Source organism: Bufo bufo, chromosome 3, assembly GCF_905171765.1.
Source record: "Bufo bufo chromosome 3, aBufBuf1.1, whole genome shotgun sequence".
Taxonomy (NCBI): Eukaryota; Metazoa; Chordata; class Amphibia; order Anura; family Bufonidae; genus Bufo; species Bufo bufo.
In genome coordinates, this window is record NC_053391.1 from 691229380 (window position 1) to 691246890 (window position 17511).

Genomic DNA, 17511 nt, shown 5'->3' on the forward strand with positions numbered 1-17511 from the left:
GCATCTTCAAAAGCTTCTAAAAAGAAACGTGTTTTACCGGGGTACATCTGCCGAGCCAACGTAATAACCTGTAATTTATCACGAGGGTTCTTAAAAAGGACCATGTATTTATGGTTCGGCTTTTCTTACCCTGACAAAAAACGTTTTGAACGAGATACATAATGCTCAAATTTCTGTGGTGTACGTATTTGGTGAATGCGTTTTGTATTTCAAGATTTTCACAAGCCGCCTCCATAAGATCATCAACAACCGCCAAATTTACCTTATCCGTTGGAAATAGATCAGCGTCTGTAAAATTTTGCGGGACCCCCTCGATAAACCTGATATTTGTAAACAAACGGGTTAGTGCATCATACAATTTCTGCCAACATGCGTAAAACCAAATGACATTATCAGGTTTGTGCGACATTAACGCATCCTTGTGCATTAATAAATTTTTAACAAAAAAACTCTTTCCAGAATTTGAGGGCCCTGCTAGGATACACGAAAAAGGGTGTTGAAAATGCGCAGTCATGTTTAATAGCCAAAAGGCACCGTTGTAAAGTCAGCCGTCAGCTGTCTCTTTGTATAGACGCACTTTTGCGTTTTACATAATGGTCTTGTCTCTATGGTCAAGCGCTTCCTATTTCTGTAAATGCCGTCTTGCTCAATACCTATTGTTTTCTGCGTCTCGGGGTCGTTGTTGCGGGAGTAGTCCAGCACAAGGTCTTTTAAACTGTCAAAATTAACAAGCCGTGTGTTAGCGACATTGAGTGTTATACCCTTAACCTTCAATACGGTTTTCCCGTTGTTGAGTTTGTAGCCGTAAGTCTTTGGGCCAGCGGATACAAACTCGGTAATGTGGGCATCGTCGTGGATTTCACTAGTTAGTTCACCGAGAAAATCACCCAAGGGTGGCGTCCATTCAGACCCCTTACTCACGAATATGACGGAGTCTGTGTCGTGATAAAGGCAACGTTCCTGTAGCCTGTCTAGGAGCTTGTATAATTCGAGTCTGGCATAGGCGGTTGTAAAACAGGCTATAAAAATGTTTGTGTTTTTGTTGTGGGTGTAGCGCTCTTTTACATAGCGCCAATTGACTACTGCCGTATCGTCATCGATGAAATTAACCTCGGAGAGGTCGTAATACGGCACAAAAGCTAATTTGAAAAGCTCGTCAGGGTCTGTGACTATGCTGGTACGTGACAAGTTAGAACGCTGGCCAAACTTATCCCACAGAGAGTTTAGGAACAGTTTTGAAATTTGTCTTTTTGCTGGGTTTACAGCTATCTTATCAGATCGCAAGCAGACATCTTTTTTTAAAAATGCCGCTATGTAAGCCGTTTTTTCAGAATCCGTTTTACACCAATTAGGATAACCGGAAGCCTCCTGTTTATCTCTGAGGTGTAATTTGATGTACGGGGCGAACAAATCGTCTGTTGTATTCGGAAAATGCCAGATCTCGTAGATCTCGGCAATCCTGTAACCTTTTTCAACAGCTAAAACTATCTCTATGGTGCACCATGTACCGGTTAGGGACCGCTCATCGTCTGTGTGGCTGCAAATGTCTTTATGACAGCTCAAGGCGCATGTGTAACATAGCGGAAACATTAGTTTTTTATTTAGCTTTACAGGCAGGACCGGAAAAAATAAATCTCTGAGCGGGTACACTTTAACTCGGGCAATGCCAAAGTATTTTTTGATGTATGGTTCTGGACTCGCCGGGTTATTTCGGGGTCTGTTCCGCCGTGTCGTTCCCCTATTTAAGAAAGGTGTGGAGCTTACAAAACCACACGTGAAATCAGCCGCCCGTAACATCGCTAAAGACGTTGTCACTACGGCTTCGACCGCCTTTATGGATCGTATAAACAGGTCGGCGCAGAGCCAGGATGGCTCCGGTGTCATACAAATACATAAAAAAAACGCGTAAAAGAAAAAGTGAACGCGCTGCCATTGTCTTACCAACTTTTATGAATAAAGTATCACAACCTAAGAGACGTCGCCGCCAGAAAACAAGAAGTCGCTCACCGAGTGACATCTTTTAGTCAGACGCTATGGCTTTCGTGCATGACGCATCCGCCGAGTACGCCAAATCAGAGTTGGATATCTTTCAAATACCGCCTACCCAAACAAGCATTGAAAAATCGCTTTATGTAGAGGTGCAGCCAATCGCAGCAATCACTGACAATGCCCCTTTGGAATTCTACATCACGGGCAGCGGTGAATATTATTACGACCTTAATAACACATTGTTACACGTCGTTTGCAAAATTGTTAGTCCTGATAACACACCCATACCAGAAGGATCCCGCGTTGCACTTATTAACTACCCTATAGCGAGTCTTTTTAATCAACTGGATATAACGCTCGGCGATACGTTGATTTCAAGAAGCGACAACCTTTATACGTATAGAGCGTATATAGAGTCCCTAATAAATTATAATTCACAAACTTTAGCGTCCCAATTTACAGCCGGTTTATTCTATAAAGACACAGCGGGACATCATGATGACCGGGTTCTCGACGGGCGTAATGAAGGCTTCAGCAAGAGAACAAAGTATTCAGCCCGATCTAGGAGTGTTGAATTATTGGGCCCAATTTACGCCGATATATTTAATCAACCGAAGTTAATACTGAACGGTTTAGATCTAAAGATAAAATTGACAAGAAACAAAGACACTTTCTGCCTTATGTCGGCCGAGGCGGCCCATTTTAAAGTACAAATACAGCACGCTTCCCTGTTTGTCAAAAGAGTACAAGTATCGCCCGCTGTAAGAATCGGTCACAGTCGCGCTCTGTTAACAGCTAACGCAAAGTACTCGATCGATCGGGCGTCGCTTAAAGTGTATAGCGTACCAGCCGGTACGCGCTTCTCTAACCACGAGAATCTTTTCCTCGGAAACCTACCAAAAACAGTAATACTAGCGTTTGTGGATAACAAATAATTTTCCGGGAGTTACCAAAGAAATCCTTTGTGCCTCAACCACTATAATGTGAATTATGCAGCCTTATATTTGGATGGTCAACAGATCCCCGCAAAACCTTTTCAACCTAGCTTCCAAGACGAATCAGCTGTTCGTGAATATATGTCCCTAGTACATATTTCGGGGAAACACAAGGCCGACAACGCTTTATCCGTCGATCGGCACGAGTTTTGAACGGTTACACTTTGTTCGCTTTTGATTTATCACCGGATCAAGAGCCCGGCGGTCATTTCTCTTTAGTAAAAACTGGCAATCTGCGTTCTGAAATAAGATTTGCTAAACCGATTGCGAACACAATTAACATGATTGTATATTCAGTTCATGAAAATATTATTGAAATAAATAATCGTCGGGAGGTATTATATGATTTTCAATAGACATGAATAATTATGAAATTGCCTGTGTTATTAAAGCTGATATTAACGCCAGGCGCATATTTAAAGGTGTGTTCCCGTGCGATTTATTACCGGGGGGGTAAAATCATCGACAGGCCCGCGGCCTACATTGTAAATACGGATAATTCGTATCAGCGGGGGAAGCATTGGATTTTAACCCCTTAAGGACGCAGGGCGTATCGGTACGCCCTATTTCCCGAGTCCTTAAGGACTCAGGGCGTACCGGTACGTCCTAGCTTGAACTCAGTATTCCGGCGCCCGAGGGGTTAAACGGAACGGGATTTCGGCTGAAATCCTTCAGCCGGCATCCTGTGACAACGCCAGGGGGGGTCATGTGACCCCCCCGTGTCGGCGATCGCAGCAAACCGCAGGTCAATTCAGACCTGCGGTTTGCTGCGCTTTTTGCAGTTTCTGATGCCCGCGGTCCCTGACCGCGGGGATCAGAAACTTTTGAGTGCCTATAATCTATATTTTTTGCATGCGGTGGGGGCGGTGCGGGAGGCGGGCGGTGCGGCAGGCGGGATCGCGATCCCCCGCCCGCCTCCCCATGAACGATCGTTGGCTTCTAGTGGTTGTACCAGGGTGCCAGCACATTGCTGGCACCCTGGTATAAACGGCTGACATCTGTGCAGATGTCAGCCGTTTAACCCTTTCCATACCGCGGTCCGTACGGACCGCTGTATGGAAAAAGTTAACTGTCGTCGGTCAGGAAGCTCCCTCCCTCTCCATCGGGGGGCTGCTGTGCCTTTGCAGCCCCCCGATGGAGAGGGAGAGAGCCCCCAGAGAGCCCCCCTCAGCCCTGTGCTTACCCTTCCCCGTCTGCGAAGTTCTGAGCAGACGGGGAAGGTTCCCATGGCAACAGGACGCCTGCTCAGGCGTCCTGCTGTCCATGGTGCTGAACAGATCTATGCTGAAAGCATAGATCTGTTCAGTGTAAGTAAAATACAGTATAGAACAATATATATTGTACTGTACTGTATTATACAGACATCAGACCCACTGGATCTTCCAGAACCAAGTGGGTCTGGGTCAAAAAAAAAGTTAAAAAAAGTTAAAAAAGTTAAGATAAAAAAAAAACATTCATCACTGAATAAAAATAAAAAAAAATAAAATACACTACACATATTAGGTATCGCCGCGTCCGTAACGACCTGATCTATAAAACGGTCATGTTACTTTCCCCGCACGGTGAACACCATAAAAATAAAAAAATAAAAACTATGAGAAAATTGAAATTTTGCCCACCTTACTTCCCAAAAAAGGTAATAAAAGTGATCAAAAAAGTCACATGTACGCCAAAATAGTACCAATCAAACCGTCATCTCATCCCGCAAAAATCATACCTTACCCAAGATAATCGCCCAAAAACTGAAAAAACTATGGCTCTCAGACTAAAGAAACACTAAAACATGATTTTTTTTGTTTCAAAAATGAAATCATTGTGTAAAACTTACATAAATAAAAATAAAGTATACATATTAGGTATCGCCGCGTCCGTATCGACCGGCTCTATAAGAATATCACATGATCTAACCCCTCAGGTGACCACCGTAAAAAATAAAAAATAAAAACGGTGTAAAAAAAGCCATTTTTTGTCATCTTACGTCACAAAAAGTGTAATAACAAGCGATCAAAAAGTCATATGCACCCCAAAATAGTGCCAATTAAACCGTCATCTCATCCCGCAAAAAATGAGACCCTACTCAAGATAATCGCCCAAAAACTGAAAAAACTATGGCTCTTAGACTATGGAGACACTAAAACTTTTTTTGGTTTTAAAAATGAAGTTATTGTATAAAACTTACATAAATAAAAAAAAGGTATACATATTAGGTATCACCGCGTCCGTGACAACCTGCTCTATAAAATTACCACATGATCTAACCTGTCAGATGAATGTTGTAAATAACAAAAAAAAAAAAACGTGCCAAAAAAGCTATTTCTTGTTACCTTGCCGCACAAAAAGTGTAATATAGAGCAACCAAAAATCATATGTACCCTAAACTAGTACCAACAAAGCTGCCACCTTATTCCGTACTTTCTAAAATGGGGTCACTTTTTTGGAGTTTCTACTCTAGGGGTGCATCAGGGGGGCTTCAAATGGGACATGGTGTCAAAAAAACCAGTCCAGCAAAACCTGCCTTCCAAAAACCGTATGGCATTCCTTTCCTTCTGCGCCCTGCCGTGTGCCCGTACAGCGGTTTACGACCACATATGGGGTGTTTCTGTAAACTACAGAATAAGGGCCATAAATAATGAGTTTTGTTTGGCTGTTAACCCTTGCTTTGTTACTGGAAAAAAAATATTAAAATGGAAAATCTGCCAAAAAAGTGAAATTTTGAAATTGTATCTCTATTTTCCATTAAATCTTGTGCAACACCTAAAGGGTTAACAAAGTTTGTAAAATCAGTTTTGAATACCTTGAGGGGTGTAGTTTCTTAGATGGGGTCACTTTTATGGAGTTTCTACTCTAGGGGTGCATCAGGGGGGCTTCAAATGGGACATGGTGTCAAAAAAACAGTCCAGCAAAATCTGGCTTCCAAAAACCATACGGCGCACCTTTCACTCTACGCCCCGCTGTGTGGCCGTACAGTAGTTTACGGCCACATATGGGGTGTTTCTGTAAACGGCAGAGTCAGGGCAATAAAGATACAGTCTTGTTTGGCTGTTAACCCTTGCTTTGTTAGTGGAAAAAATGGGTTAAAATGGAAAATTAGGCAAAAAAATGAAATTCTCAAATTTCATCCCCATTTGCCAATAACTCTTGTGCAACACCTAAAGGGTTAACAAAGTTTGTAAAATCAGTTTTGAATACCTTGAGGGGTGTAGTTTCTTAGATGGGGTCACTTTTATGGAGTTTCTACTCTAGGGGTGCATCAGGGGGCTTCAAATGGGACATGGTGTCAAAAAAACAGTCCAGCAAAATCAGCCCTCCAAAAACCAAACGGCGCACCTTTCACTCTACGCCCTACTGTGTGCCCGTACAGTAGTTTACGGCCACATATGGGGTGTTTCTGTAAACGGCAGAGTCAGGGCAATAAAGATACAGTCTTGTTTAGCTGTTAACCCTTGCTTTGTTAGTGGAAAAAATGGGTTAAAATGGAAAATTAGGCAAAAAAATGAAATTCTCAAATTTCATCCCCATTTGCCAATAACTCTTGTGCAATACCTAAAGGGTTAACAAAGCTTGTAAAATCAGTTTTGAATACCTTGAGGGGTGTAGTTTATAGAATGGGGTCATTTTTGGGCGGTTTCTATTATGTAAGCCTCGCAAAGTGACTTCAGACCTGTAGTGGTCCCTAAAAATTTGGTTTTTGTAAATTTCTGAAAAATTTCAAGATTTGCTTCTAAACTTCTAAGCCTTATAACATCCCCAAAAAATAAAATATCAATCCCAAAATGCTACAAACATGAAGTAGACATATGGGGAATGTAAAGTCATCAAAATTTTTGGGGGTATTACTATGTATTACAGAAGTAGAGAAACTGAAACTTTGAAATTTGCAAATTTTTCAAAATTTTTGGTAAATATGGTATTTTTTTATGCAAAAAAATTAACTTTTTTGACCCAATTTTAGCAGTGTCATGAAGTACAATATGTGACGAAAAAACAATCTCAGAACGGCCTGGATAAGTCAAAGCGTTTTAAAGTTATCAGCACTTAAAGTGACACTGGTCAGATTTGCAAAAAATGGCCAAGTCCTTAAGGTGAAATAGGGCTGAGTCCTTAAGGGGTTAATTATATTATACCCGAATGATATATCTTTTTTTTTTGATAGTTATGGTTTATCACCCACAAATGAAATATTTCCTGGCGACTTTATGCAGATTTTATATAAAAATTCTAAAACTATAAGGTATCAAAACAGACAAATACAAGATGCCGTTAGTACAGTCTGCGGCCATTACTGTATCTATATCTTACAATGTCTCGCTAAAGGAATATCTTTTGAAAATGACCGTATTGTGCGATCATTTGTAACAAAACGCATGAAACGCTTATGTATACGATGCTGTAATTACAATCAAACGTGTCTGTCCCTACGGGACTGTTGCAAATAAGGAAAATGAATACAGCTTTTTAACTGAATTATATTTGTCATCGTTTGATTTTTAATACTATTATATTAAATTAATATCAGACACTATACATTTTAATATCCATCACTATAAATTTAATATCAAGCGCTATAAATTTTAATAGCTAACACTATAAATTTTAATAGCACACAATATAAATTTTTAATAGCAAACACTATAAATTTAATAGCAAACACTATAAATTTTAATAGCAAACAATATAAATTTTAATAGCAAACAATATAAATATAATATCAAGCGATATAAAACTAATATCAAGCGATATAAAACTAATATCAAGCGATATAAAAACTAATATCAAGCGATATAAAATTAATATCAAGCGATATAAAAAGGGGCCTGTAAAAGGGGCGTGGTACCTGTCACTTTGACGAAACATATACCCTCTTACTACTAGTCTCTTATGCTGTTTGAAGACTCTGCTGGCAGGGTTTCCCAAGGGCATCCACCTAGCCCTTCCCCAGCGGTGGAAGACATAGAATGCACTGACGCACAACCACTTCTGTTTCCTGATGATGAGGACATGGGAATACCACCTCAGCACGTCTCTGATGATGACGAAACACAGGTGCCAACTGCTGCGTCTTTCTGCAGTGTGCAGACTGAACAGGAGGTCAGGGAGGAAGACTGGGTGGAAGACGATGCAGGGGACGATGAGGTCCTAGACCCCACATGGAATGAAGGTCGTGCCACTGACTTTCAGAATTCGGAGGAAGAGGCAGTGGTGAGACCGAGCCAACAGCGTAGCAAAAGAGGAAGCAGTGGGCAAAAGCAGAACACCCGCCGCCAAAAGAGTCCGTCTGCTACTGGCCACCGCCATCTGGGACCCAGCACCCCAAAGGCAGCTTCAAGGAGTTCCCTGGCGTGGCAGTTCTTCAAACAATGTGCTGACGACAAGACCCGAGTGGTTTGCACGCTGTGCCATCAGAGCCTGAAGCGAGGCATTAACGTTCTGAACCTTAGCACAACCTGCATGACCAGGCACCTGCATGCAAAGCATGAACTGCAGTGGAGTAAACACCTTAAAAACAAGGAACTCACTCAGGGTCCCCCTGCTACCTCTTCTGCTGCTGCTGCCGCCTCGGAATCTTCCTCCGCCTCTGGAGGAACATTGGCACCTGCCGCCCAGCAAACAGAGGATGTACCACCAACACCACCACCACCTCCGTCACCAAGCATCTCAACCATGTCACACAGCAGCGTTCAGCTCTCCATCTCACAAACATTTGAGAGAAAGCGCAAATTCACACCTACTGGCCTATGAAATGCTGTCATTCAGGCTGGTGGACACAGACAGCTTCAAACAGCTCATGTCGCTTGCTGTCCCACAGTATGTTGTTCCCAGCCGCCACTACTTCTCTAAGAGAGCGGTGCCTTCCCTGCACAACCAAGTATCCGATAAAATCAAGTGTGCACTGCGCAACGCCATCTGTGGCAAGGTTCCACCTTAACCACAGATATGTGGACCAGTAAGCACGGCCAGGGACACTATATCTCCCTAACTGCACACTGGGTAAATGTAGTGGCGGCTGGGCCCCAGGCGAAGAGCTGTTTGGCGCACGTCCTTCCGCCGCCAAGGATCGCAGGGCAACATTCTTTGCCTCCTGTTGCCTCCTCCTCCTACTCTGCTTCCTCCTCCTCTTCTTCCACCTGCTCATCCAGTCAGCCACACACCTTCACCACCAACTTCAGCACAGCCCGGGGTAAACGTCAGCAGGCCATTCTGAAACTCATATGTTTGGGGGACAGGCCCCAAACCGCACAGGATTTGTGGCGGGGTATAGAACAACAGACCGACGAGTGGTTGCTGCCGGTGAGCCTCAAGCTTGGCCTAGTGGTGTGCGATAATGGGCGAAATCTCGTTGCAGCTCTGGGACTAGCCGTTTTGACGCACATCCCTTGCCTGGCGCATGTGCTGAATTTGGTGGTGCAGAAGTTCATTCACAACTACCCCGACATGTCAGAGCTGCTGCATAAAGTGCGGGCCGTCTGTGCGCGCTTCCGGCGTTCACATTCTGCCGCTGCTCGCCTGTCTCCGCTACAGCGTAACTTCGGCCTTCTCGCTCACCGCCTCATATTCGACGTGCCCACCAGGTGGAACTCCACTTTGCACATGCTGGACAGACTGCGCGAGCAGCAGCAGGCCATAGTGGAGTTTCAGCTGCAGCACGCACGGGTCAGTCGCACTGCGGAACAGCACCACTTCACCACCAATGACTGGGCCTCCATGCGAGACCTGTGTGCCCTGTTGAGCTGTTTCGAGTACTCCACCAACATGGCCAGTGGCGATGACGCCGTTATCAGTGTTACATAACCACTTCTATGTCTCCTTGAGAAAACACTTAGGGCGATGATGGAAGAGGAGGTGGCCCAGGAGGAGGAGGAAGAGGGGTCATTTTTAGCACTTTCAGGCCAGTCTCTTCGAAGTGACTCAGAGGGAGGTTTTTTGCAACAGCAGAGGCCAGGTACAAATGTGGCCAGCCAGGGCCCACTACTGGAGGACGAGGAGGACGAGGATGAGGAGGAGGTGGAGGAGGATGAGGATGAAGCATGTTCACAGCGGGGTGGCACCCAACGCAGCTCGGGCCCATCACTGGTGCATGGCTGGGGGGAAACGCAGGACGATGACGATACGCCTCCCACAGAGGACAGCTTGTCCTTACCTCTGGGCAGCCTGGCACACATGAGCGACTACATGCTGCAGTGCCTGCGCAACGACAGCAGAGTTGCCCACATTTTAACGTGTGCGGACTACTGGGTTGCCACCCTGCTGGATCCCCGGTACAAAGACAATGTGCCCACCTTACTTCCTGCACTGGAGCGTGATAGGAAGATGTGCGAGTACAAGCGCACATTGGTAGACGCGCTACTGAGAGCATTCCCAAATGTCACAGGGGAACAAGTGGAAGCCCAAGGCGAAGGCAGAGGAGGAGCAAGAGGTCGCCAACGCAGCTGTGTCACGGCCAGCTCCTCTGAGGGCAGGGTTAGCATGGCAGAGATGTGGAAAAGTTTTGTCACCACGCCACAGCTAACTGCACCACCACCTGATACGGAACGTGTTAGCAGGAGGCAACATTTCAATAACATGGTGGAACAGTACCTGTGCACACCCCTCCACGTACTGACTGATGGTTCGGCCCCATTCAACTTCTGGGTCTCCAAATTGTGCACGTGGCCAGAGCTAGCCTTTTATGCCTTGGAGGTGCTGGCCTGCCCGGCGGCCAGCGTTTTGTCTGAACGTGTATTCAGCACGGCAGGGGGCGTCATTACAGACAAACGCAGCCACCTGTCTACAGCCAATGTGGACAAGCTGACGTTCATAAAAATGAACCAGGCATGGATCCCACAGGACCTGTCCATCCCTTGTGCAGATTAGACATTAACTACCTCCCCTTAACAATATATTATTCTACTCCAGGGCACTTCCTCATTCAATACTATTTTTAATTTCATTTTACCATTATATTGCGGGGCAACCCAAAGTTGAATGAACCTCTCCTCTGTCTGGGTGCCGGGGCCTAAATGTGTGACAGTGGCCTGTTCCAGTGGTGGGTGACGTGAAGCATGATTCTCTGCTATGACATGAAGACTGATTCTCTGCTGACATGAAGCCAGATTCTCTGCTATGGGACCTCTCTCCTCTGCCTGGGTGCCTGGGCCTAAATATGTGACAGTGGCCTGTTCCAGTGTTGGGTGACATGAAGCCTGATTCTCTGCTATGACATGAAGACTGATTCTCTGCTATGAGACCTCTCTCCTCTGCCTGGGTCTAAATATGTGACAATGGCCTGTTCCAGTGTTGGGTGACGTGAAGCCTGATTCTCTGCTATGGGACCTCTCTCCAATTGATATTGGTTAATTTTTATTTATTTTATTTTTATTTTTATTAATTTCCCTATCCACATTTGTTTGCAGGGGATTTACCTACATTTTGCTGCCTTTTGCAGCCCTCTAGCCCTTTCCTGGGCTGTTTTACAGCCTTTTTAGTGCCGAAAAGTTCGGGTCCCTATTGACTTCAATGGGGTTCGGGACGAAGTTCGGGTCGGGTTCGGATCCCGAACCCGAACATTTCCGGGAAGTTCGGCCGAACTTTTCGAACCCGAACATCCAGGTGTTCGCTCAACTCTACATGTCAGTTCTAGTTTAATTTTAATGCAAAATAATAAATGTTAATTTTTAGTACTGGTAAATTAGCAACATGTGTCAACCCAGAGACAACTAATGGTCCTAGTGACCAATTGTAAATATCCAGTACTCCGTCATTGAACCCTTCAAATGCCGCATTTATCACTGTATCTGACATGAAAATTAAGGCCTTTCAGGAGCTAATCCATTTAACAAAGTTAATTAATAAATACATACTCACCCGATCCATTTGATCGCGGAGATGCTGTCACAGCCATTTTGATTGAAGACACTGCGTGAAATCTCAAACGCACACGTCACCCTGCGCAAGATTTTGCACGGTTTCTACAGTCAAGATGGCTGTGATGGCCTCTTCGCGCTCAAATGTATGAGGTGAGTATGTGTTTGGAAAGCAAACAACTGGACACTAGTGACTGGGACACAAACCGAGGATAAGAGAGCAAGAGAAAGAACCCAGTACACAAATGTGTGTTTCTCTAAAATATATTAGGGGTACTCTTTCTCATTATGGCGAGCCCCTAGTATGCCAAGTACATGTACTTAATATTGTCGGCCAGGTGATGCCACTCGGGGTTTCTGGGAAACATATTCAAATTAGCTTTATATACAGTATATCACAGAAACCCAGAGGTGCATCGCCGGGCCTACAATATTACACACATGTACTCAGCATGCTAGGGGCTCTCCGTAATTAGAAAGACTACCCCTCAGACAATGCACATACAGTATACAGTTGAGGTCCATACATTTGTATTCTAGGCTCTCTCTCTGGCTCACCCAAAATGAATCACCAAAATTTCAACTTCCTGTGGATTTGATCGTTTTCAGAAATTTGGACCAAATCACAAACCGGTAGAACCAGTTCGCTCATCCTTAAATGGGACATTAAACCTTTGGACACAATGGATGGAAGAAACCAGGGACTAGAATACAATACTAAGCTACTGAAAACCACAGACTGAAACATTAAATCCTTAGATATTATGGACCAGAACACGACACCAGCCATGTCCATCCCTGTACAACAGCTACAAAGCTTTTGGAACAGGCGACTATGTTATTGTACTCGGTTACTATGGACCGAGGACAACACCGATCCCCGTGCCAAGGACAGTTTAGTCTAATATGAGGAAATAATTGTCCAGTGTGACGCAGAAAACAAAGGACTCTTACCAAGGATCCTCACTAGCATGAACTGTATGCCGATTGCCAGGGACTTTTCAGCAGGGTTAACGCTCCTGAAATATATGACAGGAAATAAATTTACATCTGACACCAACATTAACCTCTTGTATCTCTGCAGCTCCTTCACTGATCTTATTCTGTATGAACGTAAGATATTGAATGGCAAATGTATTGCACAGGCTTCAACAGTGCCGTCCAGCTCCAATAACATCACCTACCTACCCTATAGAGGGTAAGACCACCCTGACCTATCACAAATGAGGGGTCTGTACCTGAGGATCAGTACAGGATAAGTAATGTATGTGGACAGTGACTGCACCAGCAGAATAGTGAGTGCAGCTCTGGAGTATAATACAGGATGTAACTCAGGATCAGTACAGGATAAGTAATTTATGTACACAGTGACTGCACCAGCAGAATAGTGAGTGCAGCTCTGGAGTATAATACAGGATGTAACGCAGGATCAGTACAGGATAAGTAATGTATGTACACAGTGACTGCACCAGCAGAATAGTGAGTGCAGCTCTGGGGTATAATACAGGATGTAACTAAGGATCAGTACAGGGTAAGTAACGTATGTACACAGTGACTGCACCAGCAGAATAGTGAGTGCAGCTCTGGAGTATAATACTGGATGTAACTCAGGATCAGTACAGGATAAGTAATGTAATGAATGTACACAGTGACTGCACCAGCAGAATAGTGAGTGCAGCTCTGGAGTATAATGCAGGATGTAACTCAGGATCAGTACAGGATAAGTAATGTATGTACATTGTGACTGCACCAGCAGAATAGTGAGTGCAGCTCTGGTGTATAATACAGGATGTAACGCAGGATCAGTACAGGATAAGTAATGTAATGTATGTACACAGTGACTGCACCAGCAGAATAGTGAGTGCAGCTCTGGGGTATAATACAGGATGTAACTAAGGATCAGTACAGGGTAAGTAACGTATGTACACAGTGACTGCACCAGCAGAATAGTAAGTGCAGCTCTGGAGTATAATACTGGATGTAACTCAGGATCAGTACAGGATAAGTAATGTAATGAATGTACACAGTGACTGCACCAGCAGAATAGTGAGTGCAGCTCTGGAGTATAATGCAGGATGTAACTCAGGATCAGTACAGGATAAGTAATGTATGTACACAGTGACTGCACCAGCAGAATAGTGAGGGCAGCTCTGGAGTATAATACTGGATGTAACTCAGGATCAGTACAGGATAAGTAATGTATGTACACAGTGACTGCACCAGCAGAATAGTGAGTGCAGCTCTGGAGTATAATACAGGATGTAACTCAGGATCAGTACAGGATAAGTAATGTAATGTATGTACACAGTGACTGCACCAGCAGAATAGTGAGTGCAGCTCTGGAGTATAATACAGGAAATAATGTACAGTAATATATTAATGACTCCTTTTAAACTGTATTACTACTTATAAACCAATCTTTACCTAAGTATCAGCATAAAGGATGGCGTCTGGGATGTACTGGCCAGTGTTCCACCCAGGCAGGACAGGATCATGAAGGGCAGTAAGAGATGGTAACAGCTGGTTCCACATGACCCAGGAGTGGCCGAGTTTCCGGATCCTGGAGATGTTATACAGCGGCACCGGGTGTAATTCTGTAACCAAGAGTACAACACTGTAAAGGAGCCTGTGATGGTGTTTAGTCCATGTTCAGACTGTGCAGGACCCCATTCCTAGACAGGTTTTACGCTGAGTCTAACTCCAGTCTTCTCTCAGAGCCCAGAACTTAGATTTTTCCTCATTTGCCTTTTATCTTTTATTGCTGAATTCTTGAAGGCCTAATCATATAACTAATGCTCGAAGGGGTTGTCCTATGGAGACAAACTTAACCGGGTACCCCATTAGGTCACTAGGGGGGTTCCACTCTCTGAACGTATCCAGAACCCCACAGCTCACTACTTTGTGTAGTGGCCATTCTGCTCCCATTCACAGGAAAAGGAGCATCTGCTGCAATACCAGAGAATGGCCACTATACAGTGTATGGCGCTGTTCCTGCTGCCAACAGCTGTTTGGTGGGGGTGTCGTACCCTCGATGATCTTATTGCGTTGACCCCATCCTATGACACCCCATCAGTGCCTAGAGTATAAAACTGTATTTTTCTTGCCACAGTAATATCTGTGGTCACCTGAAGCTGCTCTATGATTTACAGGGATCATCGGATCTTCATACCCTCAGTCACTGCATAATGAAATTTTCCGCATTCCCTTTCTACTAAGCCATACACCCTTATTGAGCATGTCCGAAAAAAGCGTAGAAACACAAGTTGCACCAAATTGCACAACTATTTTTTTCGCTCAGCCGCAGACACTTTAGTAAATCTGGGCCACAATTTATTGCAAAACTGTTCTCTGCATTGACTAACGAGGGGATAATTCCTATAACTCGCACTAAACATGATCCAGAACTCCCCCCCACCGCAGGATTGTGTCATGAGCGGGCAGTTACAGAGGAATCTACTGTCAGGAACAGGGTCAAGCAGGGTGGATCGCCCCTTTAACCCCTTAAGGACTCAGCCCTATTTCACCATAAGGACTTGGCCATTTTTTGCTAATCTGACATGTGTCACTTTAAGTGCTGATAACTTTAAAACGCTTTGACTAAGGCCTCTTTCACACTTGCGTTGTCCGGATCCGGCATGTACTTCACTTGCCGGAATTACACTCCGGATCCGGAAAAACGCAAGTGTACTGAAAGCATTTGAAGACGGAACCGTCTTCAAAATGCTTTCAGTGTTACTATGGCACCCAGGACGCTATTAAAGTCCTGGCTGCCATAGTAGGAGCGGGGAGCGGGGGAGCGGTATACTTACAGTCCGTGCGGCTCCCGGAGCGCTCCAGAATGATGTCAGAGCGCCCCATGCGCATGGATGACGTGTCCAATGCGATCACATGATCCATGCGCTTGGGGCGCCCTGACGTCACTCTGGAGCGCCCGGGGAGCCGCACGGACAATAAGTATACTGCTCCCCCGCTCCCCGCTACACTTTACCATGGCTGCCAGGACTTTAGCGTCCCGGCAGCCATGGTAACCATTCAGAAAAAGCTAAATGTCGGCTCCGGCAATGCGCCGAAACGACGTTTAGCTTAAGGCCGGATCCGGATCAATGCCTTTCAATGGGCATTAATTCCGGATCCGGCATTGCGGCAAGTGTTCCGGATTTTTGGCCAGAGCAAAAAGCGCAGCATGCTGCGGTATTTTCTCCGGCCAAAAAACGTTCCGTTCCGGTACTGAAGACATCCTGATTAGAGTTGAGCGAACACCTGGATGTTCGGGTTCGAGAAGTTCGGCCGAACTTCCCGTAAATGTTCGGGTTCGGGATCCGAACCCGAACCGAACTTCGTCCCGAACCCGAACTCCATTGAAGTCAATGGGGACCCGAACTTTTGGGCACTAAAAAGGCTGTAAAACAGCCCAGGAAAGAGCTAGAGGGCTGCAAAAGGCAGCAACATGTAGGTAAATCCCCTGCAAACAAATGTGGATAGGGAAATGAATTAAAATTAAAATAAAAAAAATAAAAATGAACCAATATCAATTGGACAGAGGTCCCATAGCAGAGAATCTGGCTTCACGTCAGCAGAGAATCAGTCTCTTCATGCCATAGCAAAGAATCTGGCCTTATGTCAGCGCAGAATCAGTCTTCATGTCATAGCAGAGAATCAGGCTTCACGTCACCCACCACTGGAACAGGCCACTGTCACACATTTAGGCCCCGACACCCAGACAGAGGAGAGCGGTCCCGTAACAGAGAATCTGGCCTTATGTCAGCGCAGAATCTGTCTTCATGTCATAGCAGAGAATCAGGCTTCACGTCACCCACCACTAGAACAGGCCACTGTCACACATTTAGACCCCGGCACCCAGACAGAGGAGAGCGGTCCCGTAACAGAGAATCTGGCCTTATGTCAGCGCAGAATCTGTCTTCATGTCATAGCAGAGAATCAGGCTTCACGTCACCCACCACTGGAACAGGCCACTGTCACACATTTAGGCCCAGGCACCCAGGCAGAGGAGAGAGGTCCCGTAACAGAGAATCTGGCCTTATGTCAGCGCAGAATCTGTATTCATGTCATAGCAGAGAATCAGGCTTCACGTCACCCACCACTGGAACAGGCCACTGTCACACATTTAGGCCCAGGCACCCAGGCAGAGGAGAGAGGTCCCGTAACAGAGAATCTGGCCTTATGTCAGCGCAGAATCTGTATTCATATCATAGCAGAGAATCAGGCTTCACGTCACCCACCACTGGAACAGGCCACTGTCACACATTTAGGCCCCGGCACCCAGACAGAGGAGAGCGGTCCCGTAACAGAGAATCTGGCCTTATGTCAGCGCAGAATCTGTATTCATGTCATAGCAGAGAATCAGGCTTCACGTCACCCACCACTGGAACAGGCCACTGTCACACATTTAGGCCCAGGCACCCAGGCAGAGGAGAGAGGTCCCGTAACAGAGAATCTGGCCTTATGTCAGCGCAGAATCTGTATTCATGTCATAGCAGAGAATCAGGCTTCACGTCACCCACCACTGGAACAGGCCACTGTCACACATTTAGGCCCAGGCACCCAGGCAGAGGAGAGAGGTCCCGTAACAGAGAATCTGGCCTTATGTCAGTGCAGAATCCGTCTTCATGTCATAGCAGAGAATCAGGCTTCACGTCACCCACCACTGGAACAGGCCACTGTCACAC

General features: G+C 45.3%; 1 protein-coding gene across 1 annotated transcript in view; it reads right to left on the reverse strand.

Moving 5' to 3' along the window:
* Positions 1–516: 516 nt before the first annotated feature.
* The window catches only part of LOC120994080 (solute carrier organic anion transporter family member 2B1-like), a 105406-nt gene continuing 88411 nt past the window's right edge, over positions 517–17511 (reverse strand). Inside the window, 3 exon segments of the mRNA XM_040422539.1 lie at positions 517–1139; positions 12779–12843; positions 14249–14418. Coding sequence (XP_040278473.1) covers positions 517–1139; positions 12779–12843; positions 14249–14418 — 858 coding nt within the window.